This window comes from Puntigrus tetrazona, chromosome 2, assembly GCF_018831695.1.
Source record: "Puntigrus tetrazona isolate hp1 chromosome 2, ASM1883169v1, whole genome shotgun sequence".
Taxonomy (NCBI): Eukaryota; Metazoa; Chordata; class Actinopteri; order Cypriniformes; family Cyprinidae; genus Puntigrus; species Puntigrus tetrazona.
In genome coordinates this window covers 6833732-6846284 of record NC_056700.1, presented here as the reverse complement: position 1 = coordinate 6846284, position 12553 = coordinate 6833732, and the positions used below count along the sequence as shown (strand labels likewise).

General features: G+C 43.4%; 1 protein-coding gene across 1 annotated transcript; it reads right to left on the bottom strand.

The window, feature by feature from the left end:
- Positions 1-4191: 4191 nt before the first annotated feature.
- On the bottom strand, positions 4192-5659 carry LOC122361319. Its single transcript, XM_043262122.1, has 2 exons — positions 4370-5659; positions 4192-4215 (listed from the first exon to the last, which is right to left on the bottom strand). The coding sequence occupies exons 1-2, from the start codon at positions 5615-5617 to the stop codon at positions 4192-4194; spliced, it is 1272 nt and encodes a 423-aa protein (XP_043118057.1). The 5' UTR covers positions 5618-5659.
- Positions 5660-12553: the final 6894 nt, after the last annotated feature.

Below are 12553 nucleotides of genomic sequence, written 5' to 3'. Positions count from 1 at the left end.
GACACTCTAAACGTTTGGCCAAAACCTTAGCTAATAGTTTGACGTCATTATTAATTAAGCTAATTGGTCTGTAACTGCCACAAAATTTAGGGTCTTTGTCTTTCTTTAATATTAATGAAATCAAAGCTTGGCTTAGGGATGGTGACAAGAATCCTTGGTCCAAAGAGTGATTGTACAATTCTAATAGAATGGGGGATAGCTGATTAGAAAACTTTTTGAAAAATTCAGTTGGGAAGTGTCATGGAATTTTCAACTCAAAATTATGTGAAGACTGAAAAATAAAGAGTCCAGCAAATTTGTCTTTGTCTTGCTTTTATTTCTCCGCGCAGAGAATGATCTGGTTTACACACAGTGGAGTCTGTGAGCAAAGAGATAACAGTGAGCTCACAGGTTAGAGGTTTTATAGGCAAAAGTATACATTCCAAGGTCGCTCAAATCCACCTCGAACCAATTGAAATAGTTCAAAGTCACGTCACCCATCTCGTGCTTACTGTGTCTGGTTTTTCTCTAGTTTATCTCCCGTACCTAGCACAGATAGGACATCCCGTACCCATCTGAGGTTGTTTAACATGGGTTTAACCTCTGTCACGCACACAGTGTATGTTTTCCATACCTCTAACATTCCAGGTCACTAATTGCGCATTTGTGTTCGTGCCTAGTACCGTGATGTTACGAATATATGTATATGTTGCTCAATCTATCTTTAAGTGAAGTTAGTTTAATAGTGAAGTTAATTTAATTCAGTGTTACAAGTAAACAATAAACATTAAATGTAATCAATTAGAATAATTTCCATTACACTCCTCCCTTTTGATCATTCTTGATCACCTGTCAAATTAGAATATAATAAAATAAAATCCCTTAACGATAACATCAAGTGTGTAAATTCACATGGATTCAGAACACACCATCACACAATAAGGGTTTGAAAAACATAATAAACATTTTTAACATGTGATTAACTGGAGATTACATAAACTCAATCTGAGGAAATCATCTCTTGACTTTATAAAAAACGTTAATTAAAATGTAGAATTTCCCTTTTAAATGGTGTTATCTTGTGAAATTATCTACTCGAGACCCCTTTAATCATTAGTTTACTCTTCATCATCACTTGAATCATCATAATCATCACAATCAACAATATTCAACACCTTTCTGGATTTATCCTCTACCTTACTCCCCCAGTGATTAAACGTTATCATTTGGTGGGTGACCGAAGCTCTCATAGTCGAATTCACTGCTCTTTTTACCATGCTCATCACACAAGGCCATATACATAGTAACAGGACAAACACAAATAGTGCTGAAATGGCAAGCAAACCAATATACTCAGCTTTTTGCCATAATCCCTTGAACCAATTCCATCCCCACACATCATCATCAGCACTAATCTCCCTAGCCTTTAGCCTGTTTACAGCATTGGTGATATTCTGAATACCCAAATCTATCATATGACCATCAGCATCATTGTCAGGAATATAGGTACAACATGCAGTCCCTACAACAGCACACACGCCTCCAGAAATAGCTGTAAGTTGATCCAACACAAGTCGATTCTGCAACGCTGTCAGTCTCAGGCCTCTCAATTCCTCCTTGATCCCCTCCATCATTACCTTTGTGGTATTCATGAAGCTGATTAGTTCATACTGTGTCACTTCCACTTCATTTTGGAGGAAAGCCACACCAAGAGACGGGATCAAAGCCTGGAAGAATTTCTCAGCTCCGTTCCATAGTCGATGTTCTTTCGGGACAGGGTTGTTCCGTCCAAGGCTTGATATCTTGACTCGGTCACGCAGTGAAGTCACCCTTTTTTCGATTTCTCTCTTGGCCTTAGTGAGGCGATGTCCTGGCTTCTTCGTGTGAAGTTGTTCTGGTGCTCTTACCGCGATAGCTCCTCCATATAACTGTACCATAGCACATGTGCCTGTCCACCGACGGGGCAGTGAAGCATACACGACATGTCCACACAGCCAGTACCATTCCTCCACCACACTGGTACCATCGTTGTCAGGAATGTGGACTTCTGAGCAATCTTGTTTGCATCTCACCCGATCGTTGGGGTTGCTACCGGTGAGATAACGTCGGCTGATGTGACATTGTGGCAGAAGTCCTACCCCAATGATGGTATTTAACAAGCACCCCATGCATTTGTGACCGGCTTCTTGAGTGATCAGGAGTGAGTTGTACATCTCATTGCAGTGATTGATGGGTATTTCTCCCATGGAGTCTTGTCCCCCGTCATTTCGATAACAGGTCAGGTTAGATGGTATGTCTTTCACTATAGCAATGCGGCCTGCCACCCTCTTCAGGGTTCTAATCTTTGTCCACTCAGTTGAATTCTCCATGATCCAGAAGTCACTGTGTTCGGGTAGCCCTGCTGCTGCCACTGATATTGCTGTTATGTGCTTAATCAGATCCTTATCTGGGTCTTGATAGGCCCACCAATCCCCTCCGGTTATGCTGTGAGGGAGTTGTGCACACACGTAGCAATCAGTCAAGTCATTCGTTTTAGCAGTGAAGTTAAGCAGCCTCCACCACATATTGTTAGCATACGGATGTGGCGGATTCGGGTGGTCTAACCAGTTCTCATCTCCTGTCTTGACCGCTCTGACTTGCCGGAGGAGAGTTTGATTGATCAGATCGTCACATTCGGTGACATGATGTTCACGTTGTTTCTCCATGTATATCATGATGAATAGTGCAAATGAGAGGACGACCAGCGTCATACTTATGATTAGGGTCAAGAGGTTTGGATACAAGTCGTATAGTTTTTTGAACTTGTCTATCTTCCTTCTCAATTTAGAGGATACCATCTTGTCAGATACTGCCACGTGACACCTGGTATTTTTGTAGGGAAGAAACAAATTTGCCCTGTTTGTCTATCTAATTGAGGTCTTATATTTGGTTTACTATACAGGAACGCAGCAGTCTGTCCTTCATACAAATGTGATGCTCTCCAGCCAATCGTGGTAATGACAGCTAACACTGCACTATCTTGTTCAACTATTTGTCTAACTACTTTACATACGTCGTTTCCTATTTTCCTCTTATAGCAGCGATATAGAATCGGGGTGAACGGGTATCTGGTGTGCCACCACGAAGCGTCTGATCCAGAGAGCCCTTGCTCTTCTATGGTGATGGGAAAAATCCTTTTTCTTTTCGGCATCCGTTGGCCTGTACTGACATCAGATCACTCCCACACAGTGATGTTGCTGCGTGTTCAGCTCCCATACACCACTGTGTGTTCGTTTACCTTTGTCAGTCAGACGTCCCCCTTGGCACGGGGCAGCGGGTCAATCACTGTTTATTGGGTTGGATCTCCCTCTGGTGGTGGTGGGACCTTCTTGCAGTGGCTGGCGTGTATCCACGTAGCCCTCTCAGCCACCTTAACCGCAGTGTGCGTTATCAGCAGGACCTGGAACGGGCCGTTCCACCTCCTTGATTTCCAATGTTTCCTTCTGAAATCCTTGACCACCACAAAATCACCAGGTCTGATGTCATGCAGAAATCCCTCTGCTGGTTTAGGTAGAGCGTCCTTGACCTGTTGAGAGATCTGAGAGAGAGTCGAAGACAGATTTTTACAATAGTTCAACATGTCATCTTCACACAGAGCAGTAGAGGGCAATGGTCGGGGTTCCGGTCCCACTCCAAGCGATGGAGGCCTGCCAAACAAGATTTCAAATGGGCTGAGGTTAGACTTTGCTCTTTTTCTCATTCTCATATACATCAACACAATGGGAAGTGCTTTGACCCAAGACAGACCTGTTTGCTCACAACACTTTGCCAGTTTATTTTTCAAAATTCCATTTTCTCTTTCAACACTACCCCCGGACGCTGGGTGATAGGAGGTATGTTTACGTATGTCGATTCCCAAGAATTTCCCAACCTGATCGATTGCCTCATTAGCAAAAGGTGTGCCATTATCACTACTAATCTTTTTTGGTATTCCCCATCTTGGGACGATCTCAGACACTAGTGCCTTTGCAACAGCCCCAGCATTTTGCTTAGATGTGGGGAAGACTTCCACCCACTTTGAGAACATATCAACCAAAACAAGGCAGAATTTCTTACCTTCACATGGTGTCAGTTCAATGAAATCGAACATTATATGATCAAAAGGTTGACTTGGTGGTGGATGCGCTGCCAAAGGGACCTGTTGTCCTTTTCCTACATTATTTGTGGCACAGATCATACAAGATTGACAATATTTTTCTGCAAAGGAAGTAAATCCTTTTGTAAACCAATATTGATTGATCATGTCAAACATTCCCATTTTGCTTATGTGATCTAACCCGTGCACTAATTTGGCATAGTGTGGGAAAAAGTGTTTTGGCAAACAAGGTTTGTCTTCGGTGCTCAGCCAAACGTTGTCTTTCAGCTTGCACTCGGCCTTCACCCATTGTTTTTTCTCTTCTGGTGTTGCGAAACCCTGCATAGCTGCAAGAGAACTAGAAGGGAATGTTAGTTCGTCATTGTTAACAGTTACACATGTAAGAGAAGGTTCTGTTCCCTTTGTTGCGTTCTTCGCAGCGATATCAGCGCGTTTGTTTCCTAATGATACAAAATCGTTAAACTTGGAATGCGCGACGCACTTGCAAATAGCAATCGACCTTGGAAGCAAAATCGCTTCCAGCAAGGCTGCTATTTTATCATGATTTTGGATGGGTTTACCATCGGATTTTAGAAATTTCCTACATCGCCATAGAGCCGAAAAGTCATGACAGGTCGAAAAAGCATAACGAGAATCTGTGTAGATGGTGACTGTTTTTCCTTCTGCGATTTTACAGGCCTCTGTTAATGCTACTAATTCGGCCGCTTGCGCAGAGCAATGCGCGGGGAGCGCTCCACTTGCTAATGTCGCATGCGCGGTGGTTACTGCGTAACCTACTCTGTTTTTACCGGTTTCTGGGTCTCGAGACGCTGAACCATCAACAAATAAAACCAAATCTGCATTGTCAAGGGGGGTTTCTTTTAAATCTGGTCGCGGTGTGCACACCTGTTCCAATGCAGCGATACAATTATGTTCCTCGCCATCCTGCTCGGTTGGGAGCAGTGTGGCAGGATTCAACACTGTACACCGTTTCACTGTGATGTTTGGCATTTCCAATAGAATGGTATTATATCTGAGCCATCTGGCTGTTGACAAATGAGATGTTTTCTGTTCCAACAGGATCATAGAGACAGCGTGTGGCACTAGTAGTGTTACATCAGAATACCCCACAATTTCCCTTGAAGCTAAAATAGCTTTTTCTGCTGCTGCTACAGCTCTCAGACAATTTGGTAGACCTGCTGCCACAGGGTCGAGTTTACTTGAAAAATACGCCACCGGTCTCAGCTTTCCCCCGTGATCCTGTAACAGAACAGAAGACATGAAACCGTTTTTCTCATCAACTGTTTGTACAAAATTTCTCTCAGGGTCTGGAAGTCCCAGACTTGGGGATGTTTGTAACAACATTTTCAACCTTTCAAATGCTTTCTCTGCTTCAGGAGTCCAGGTCAGCTTGTCATGTGGCTGCAACCTTTTTCCGTGAGCCAAAGCGCTCAAAGGTGACTCTTCAATGGCATAGTTGGGAATAAATGTTCTACAATACGAACACATTCCCAAAAATGACATGAGCTGTTTTTTTGTCAGAGGCTTTGGAATCTTTTGAATTGCCTCTATTCTCTTTTGTGTTAGAGATTTTCCCTGCTTGTTGATAATGTGACCTAGAAACGTCACCTCCCTTTTTGCAAACTGCAACTTTGACAAACTGACCTTGTGGCCTTCAGCAGCCAAATGTTTCAACAGCTTTACAGTGTCCTGTGTACAAGTTTCTTCATCTCTGGCTGTTATTAAGAGATCGTCAACATATTGAATTAAAGCTGACCCTGGTGTCAATTGTAATGTTTCCAAGCTTCTTTTCAGTGCCTCGCCGAACAACACAGGCGAATTTTTGAATCCTTGACAAAGTCGAGTAAAGGTGTAAGGTTTGCCATTAAAATTGAAAGCAAACCAAAATTGGCTGTCTTTATGAACCGGCACAGAAAAGAAAGCATTGGAAAGATCAACAACCGAAAACCATTCAGCATCACCTGGTATTTGTGATAGGAGTGTGTACGGGTTGGGGACAATAGGAGCCTGTGTCTGAACTGCATCATTTACAGCCTGCAAGTCTTGCACAAACCTCCACTCAACTGGCTGGTCTGCGTCTCTTATCTTTTTGACAGGAAAAATGGGTGTACGCACAGGAGAGTTCTCACATTCCACAATCACTCCAGCCTTTTTCAATGCTTCAAAAACTGGTTTGATTCCCTCAATAGCTTCCTTTTTCAAAGGATATTGAGGTTTGCATGGTCTGTAATCAGATTTTGGAATAATTTGAATAGGGTCACAATTCTTGATCAACCCCACGTCATATTTAGAAGAAGCCCAAACAGTCTTTGGAACTTCCCTGAGAGCTGGAATGCTTTCCATTTCAATTTCTGTAAGGAAGCAGTGATTGGGCAATGCACTTTCGCTCACATGAACTGTGCGTTCAGCCATCGCAGCAGGCTCAGTCAAATTCATTCGATATGCAGACAGAGTCAGATTATATTCAACATTTTTCTCAGCAGTCCGCAACCAATTTTCATGAAAGATACACGTCTTTACAAAGGGACCAATGTCTTCCCAGCGATTGTCGCTCCCTTTCGACAACGACACATGGGGAAAGGAATCCACAACATCAAAAAACATCTGCTGTTCATCGTTTAATGCAACAGCAGCAGCACATTTATTTTCTGTCCAAATTAGCCAATTCAATTGCAATGTCTCAATACGCGGAAACCATTTCTGTTCAAACAACTCGTCTCTAGCCAGAGACACATGTGCTGAGCAATGTAAGTCTGAGAATGGCATAAAGTCAGAATCAGGCGAAACTCTATCTTTAGCAGCATTGACAAGATTTTCGCATAATTCATCATCTTGCAATTTCCATTGATAAACGTATAGTGGTGTATGTTGGATTGCAGTCAGAGTTTGAATTTGGCACTGAACTGCTTTGACACCTTCTGGACCAGATATTAGAGAAATACCTAGTTTGCACAACAAATCTCTCCCCAGCAGATTTTTGGGACAGTGCTGTGAGAGGAGGAAACTGTGTTTGAAACTTGCACCATTCTCATCCTTACACCTCAGAGGGACTGTAAAATTCTCTTTAACAGTATGACCAGATGCAGAAACCGTCCATGCAAAATTTCCACTCAATTTGGGGACAGAGACAAACTCATTTATCCTTAATACTGAACTCGTGGCCCCCGAATCAGCTAAAAACACCCTTTCAACTCCGTCTATCCATAAGCTAACCTCTGGCATTTGTTGATATGCTAAGTCATTCAAATGAGTATATGTGCCTAATTCTCTTTGTCTGAAAGATTTCTCATTTTCTAATCTAGCAATGCAATCGTGTATGACAGCAAGCGTTTCTTCATTGCAATTCGCAGCAAGCATTTCTTCATTGCGATTCGCAGTGTCAGAGTGTGGTCGCCGTAGACTTTGCTCTCAACTCCCCCCTCCTTTCTCGCACTCTGCTGTCAATCTGCTTTCGGTTTAGACTTTGCCGCAGCAGCCGCCGTGTGTCTATTCAAAAGCGGGCACTCATTTTTCCAATGTCCGGGCTCTTTGCAATAAAAACAAACATCCGGATCAACTTGAGACAGTCTTTGCCCTCTTCCTCTCCCCCGCCCTCGGCCTCGATAATTCGCTCCTCTGTACATTGTCAGGTTTGCCAGCTGGAGCTCCTTTTCAGCCTTTCTCGCGCTTTTCTCTGCCAACATCTTTTCAGCATGCAACGCATGTTTTCGAATCCTCTCCAGTTTCTCGTCTTCCCAATCGATGCAGGTTTGCTTGACGATAGTCGTTATTTCGGGTTTCAGTCCATTCAGGAAGCGGCTGCGTAAATGAGCTTCCCATATCTGTGGAATTTCCGCTCTAATGTCCGGCTCTGGCATTCCACTGTAAGTGTTGAAAGTCTCATACAGTCGCACAAAATAGTCGTCAACTGACTCATCCCTTCTTTGTGTGCAGTAGTTGATCTTGTCGGTGTTAATCCTAACAGGAAAATGGGCCTTGAATCGTTCGCCCAGAGCGTTCACTGCTGACCTGTATGGCTCGTTCTCAACGTGTCCCCACTCCGCTCGAACTCTCCGCGTGTCCACCTGGGGGAAATCTGGTCGGATCTTGTGCCAGTCCGTCGGCCCCATCTTGATCATCAGCAGACGTTTGAGTTCGAGCATCATTGGGCTGAATTCTTGACAGAACGCATCCAGTTCCCCTGCAAACTTTTCTCCCGAGTCTCTGGGGTTTGGCAGATTTGTCATAACCTGCCTCAAGTCTGTCTCAGTCCATGGTCGAAAAACCATCGTGGTTCCTTGTGGGCCAGCCACTTGAATCATGGGGAAAGATGTCGCTTTTCCCTCACCGTCGTTCTCATCCACGCAGTCCGGTTCTAGTGCCAGTCTTTCAAGCGATCTGGATCTGGTTCTCACGCCGGTCACGGAGTATCTCACCTTTCGAACTCCGTCGCTGGATGTAGAAGGCTGAGATGGTGCAGGTGCCGTTGGAGCGGTAAGAGAGGCGGGCAACTGTCCTCCTTTCCATAAGCCCACGGGTGTCGTCGCGCAGCGGGGTAGTAAGACGGCGGTTGTGGTGGTGGCGATTGCGGTGGTGGCGCCAGCGGCTGGGGCATTTGCTGGTAGGGGTAAGGCCAGGAGTCAAGATCAAAGTCCACCGCGGCGCACTGGTTTTCTAGAGAGGGATAGAGAGAAGAAGATTTCTGAGCAGTATACTCTGTTCCCTTAACTTCCTTTGCTTCTGACTCTACATTTTTATGAGGCAGTTCTTTCAGGGCTTGCCGCTTTTTCTCGGCGTTCTGCCTCTTCTAGCCAATAGTTCAGATATTGTCTATGTTTCTGAAACAGATCTTTTTGTTTGTTTTTCAACTTTTTCTTATCCCTAAGTTTACTTTCACGCCTTTCCAAACTTTCCTTCACCCTGTTTAGAGTCGTCACACTAAACGTGCCCCTCTTTGGAAAATCATGATCTTCGATCCAAATCGGTATCACTTCCATAATTCTCTGTCCATATTTCTTTCTCATGTCAACATAAATTGGGCTGTTCAAATCGTCTAGATCGATTTCAGGTTTGACATTACTAGACCCCATACTTGCAATCCGAGACTTTACCTGTACCTGGGACGCGTCCTCTTTCCTCACACTCAGTCGTCACTGCCGTGTGGCTCTGCTCTAAACTCGCGCAGAGTCTTTTATACTCCTGTACTTACTCGTACAGAGTCCCTTACGCCCTTCTGTCCTGCTCACTCGCAGACAATACCTTTTTCACTAACCCGTGAAACCTATAGGGTATGGCTCGGCCATGCGTTCGTGAATCTAGGAATATCAAACCGCTCGTTGTTTTTGTCAGACCAAGATGAAAGAAAATTTATTTATTTATATATACCTTTTAATAATTTTTTTTTTTTTTAAGACAAAGACAAACTTGTGTCTCAAAATCAGTCTCACCGTTTTCAGCACGCGCGTTTTCCTGGTTCTTTTAAGGAATCCAGCAGTGACGGTCCACTGGGCCTCAGGACGTCAGTTCCTCTTCCCTGAAACCGTTTAGGGGTACAGGGCTAAGACCCTTTGTGGGCTTAGGGTGATCAGCCTACCAACGCCTTTCAAGTCCCGGACGATCAGCTGTCGGATCCCATCCTCGTCGCCAAGATTGTCATGGAATTTTCAACTCAAAATTATGTGAAGACTGAAAAATAAAGAGTCCAGCAAATTTGTCTTTGTCTTGCTTTTATTTCTCCGCGCAGAGAATGACCTGGTTTACACACAGTGGAGACTGTGAGCAAAGAGATAACAGTGAGCTCACAGGTTAGAGGTTTTATAGGCAAAAATATACATTCCAAGGTCGCTCAAATCCACCTCGAACCAATTGAAATAGTTCAAAGTCACGTCACCCATCTCGTGCTTACTGTGTCTGGTTTTTCTCTAGTTTTTTCTCCCGTACCTAGCACAGATAGGACATCCCGTACCCATCTGAGGTTGTTTAACATGGGTTTAACCTCTGTCACGCACACAGTGTATGTTTTCCATACCTCTAACATTCCAGGTCACTAATTGCGCATTTGTGTTCGTGCCTAGTACCGTGATGTTACGAATATATGTATATGTTGCTCAATCTATCTTTAAGTGAAGTTAGTTTAATAGTGAAGTTAATTTAATTCAGTGTTACAAGTAAACAATAAACATTAAATGTAATCAATTAGAATAATTTCCATTACAGAAGCCATCCGGGCCAGGGGCCTTGTTGTTTTTCATGGTTGCGATGCAAGAAGTTATCTCTTCCAAACTAAGAGGTGCGTCTAGGCTACTGACTGCTTCTGAGCTTAATTTCGGAATATTTAAATGAGAGAGAAAATCATGAATAGCATTAGTGTCTGAGCCGGCTTCTGATTTGTATAGCCTAGAATAAAAAGAAGCAAACTCCGAATTTATTCTGACTGAATCATTAATAAGATTATTTGAGGAGTCATAAACCTGTGAGATTAATTGAGAAGCCTGCTGATGTCTGAGCTGAGATGCCATGAGACGGCTAGCTCTCTCTCCATGTTCATAGTATGATGCTCTTGTGCGATTTAGCAGAAATTCTGCCTTATTGGTTGTCAGTAAGTCGAATTCAGTTTGTAGTTTAAGCCGCTCCGTCTCTAAAGCCGTGTTTGGTGACCTGGCATTTAATCTGTCCAACTCTAAAATTTTATCAATTAGTTTCTGCTGTTTTAATTTTCTGAATTTGGTCCAATATGCATTAAAAGAGATTATACTTCCTCGTATGTATGCTTTTAATGTTTCCCATAGCAGTGATGGCGACACAGACTCAGATTTGTTGGTGTCCAAAAAAAAAATCTATATTCTTAGAAATATATTCACAAAATTCCTTGTCAGCCAATAACCTGCTATTGAGCTTCCAATTTCCAGCATGTTTACAAGAATTTTGAGGGAACGAGAGATCCAAAATGTGTGGGGCATGGTCTGAGATAATTATTGCAGAATATTCTGTAGATTTGACTAAAGATAAAAAAGCTTTATCTATAAAAAAATAATCAATACGTGAATATACATGATGGACATTCGAAAAGAAAGAAAACTCTTTTGCAGTTGGATTGAGAAATCGCCAGGGATCTACACACCCCAACTGATCCATTACAGATGAAAAGGTCCTAGACATTGAAGTAGGAGCTGATATCCTTGGCTGAGAACGGTCCAAATTTGGATTTATTGTGCAATTAAGATCCCCGCCCAAAATAAGGTGATGAGTATCTAAATTTGGAAAGTGGGAATATAGTGTAGTCATAAAGGCCGTGTTATCAAAATTAGGGGCATAAACGTTTACTAATATAACAGGGGTCTGATATAGAGTACCTGATACCATTACCACAAACCACATCCACATCTTGATCCCAAAGACCCCAAAGACTTGATCCCAAAGACTTAGTAAATTACAGACCAATCTCTAATCTCCCTTTTCTGTCAAAGATACTAGAAAAGGTAGTATCCTCACAACTGTATTCCTTTTTAGAAAAAAATGGTGTCTGTGAGGATGTCCAATCAGGTTTTTGTAACATCCAACCAGCAGAGGGAGCCCTCTCCCGAGTACTGACTCGAGCCGCTCCCTCTACTACTACTACTTCCGGGTTAGGGCTATATAACCGTAGAGCACCAGGTGCTCTACGCGAAGTATTGCCAGCCTGTCTGCCTTACCAAGCGTTTACCATTGATCTACTGACTTCTATTGTGTATGACCTTTTGCTTGCTTTATCGACTCACGGCTTCACGGATCTTCCTTGTCTGTTACGGTAACCGATTACTACTGAACTTTGTTATTGACCTTTGCCTTCATTCGAGTTTGCCCACGGATGTCCCTTTGTGTATGTTTGCCTTCCGGACTGATACTACTGTTGCCAACCCTTGCTTGTTTCTGACAATCCTCATCTGTGTGTGTGTTTCCAATAAACATCCGCAAATGGATTCGCAATCGGCTTCCGCCTCCTCCTTACAGAATACTTCGCCTGACCAGACTCCAGCGGATGTGACACACATGCAACAATGGATGGCATACCAGGAGGAGCTATTGAAAGGTTACCAGTCTCGATTGGATCAACTGCAGTCGGTGAACGAACACCTCACCCGGTACATTCAGGATCTACCCCCTACCACGTTTTCTACAGTAAACCTTGCCTTACCCGAAAAGTTTGACGGTTCTGCTGAACGGTGCAAGGGTTTCATTCGCCAGGTCAGGCTGTATTTGGAGTTTCAGCAGGGTAGATTCAACAATGAAGAAGTCAAGTGTGCATTTATTATGACGCTACTGACTGGAAGAGCGATTGACTGGGCGACTGCAGTTTGGGATACAGATCCCCACATCAAGACATCTGCTGACTATTTCTTACAGATGCTAAGAGAGGTGTTTGAATATCCTGCAGGGGCAAGGATATTTCAACCCAGTTAATGGATCTGTCCCAGGTAAACG

What these genes read in the sequence shown, in the direction of transcription:
- LOC122361319 (XM_043262122.1), bottom strand. Translation starts at nt 5,617, where the DNA reads ATGTCATTTTTGGGAATGTGTTCGTATTGTAGAACATTTATTCCCAAC. An exon ending in AGTGCAAGCTGAAAGACAAC is followed by an intron (nt 4,216 to 4,369) that starts GTTTGGCTGAGC and finishes CTTCCTTTGCAG; the next exon opens with AAAAATATTGTCAATCTTGT.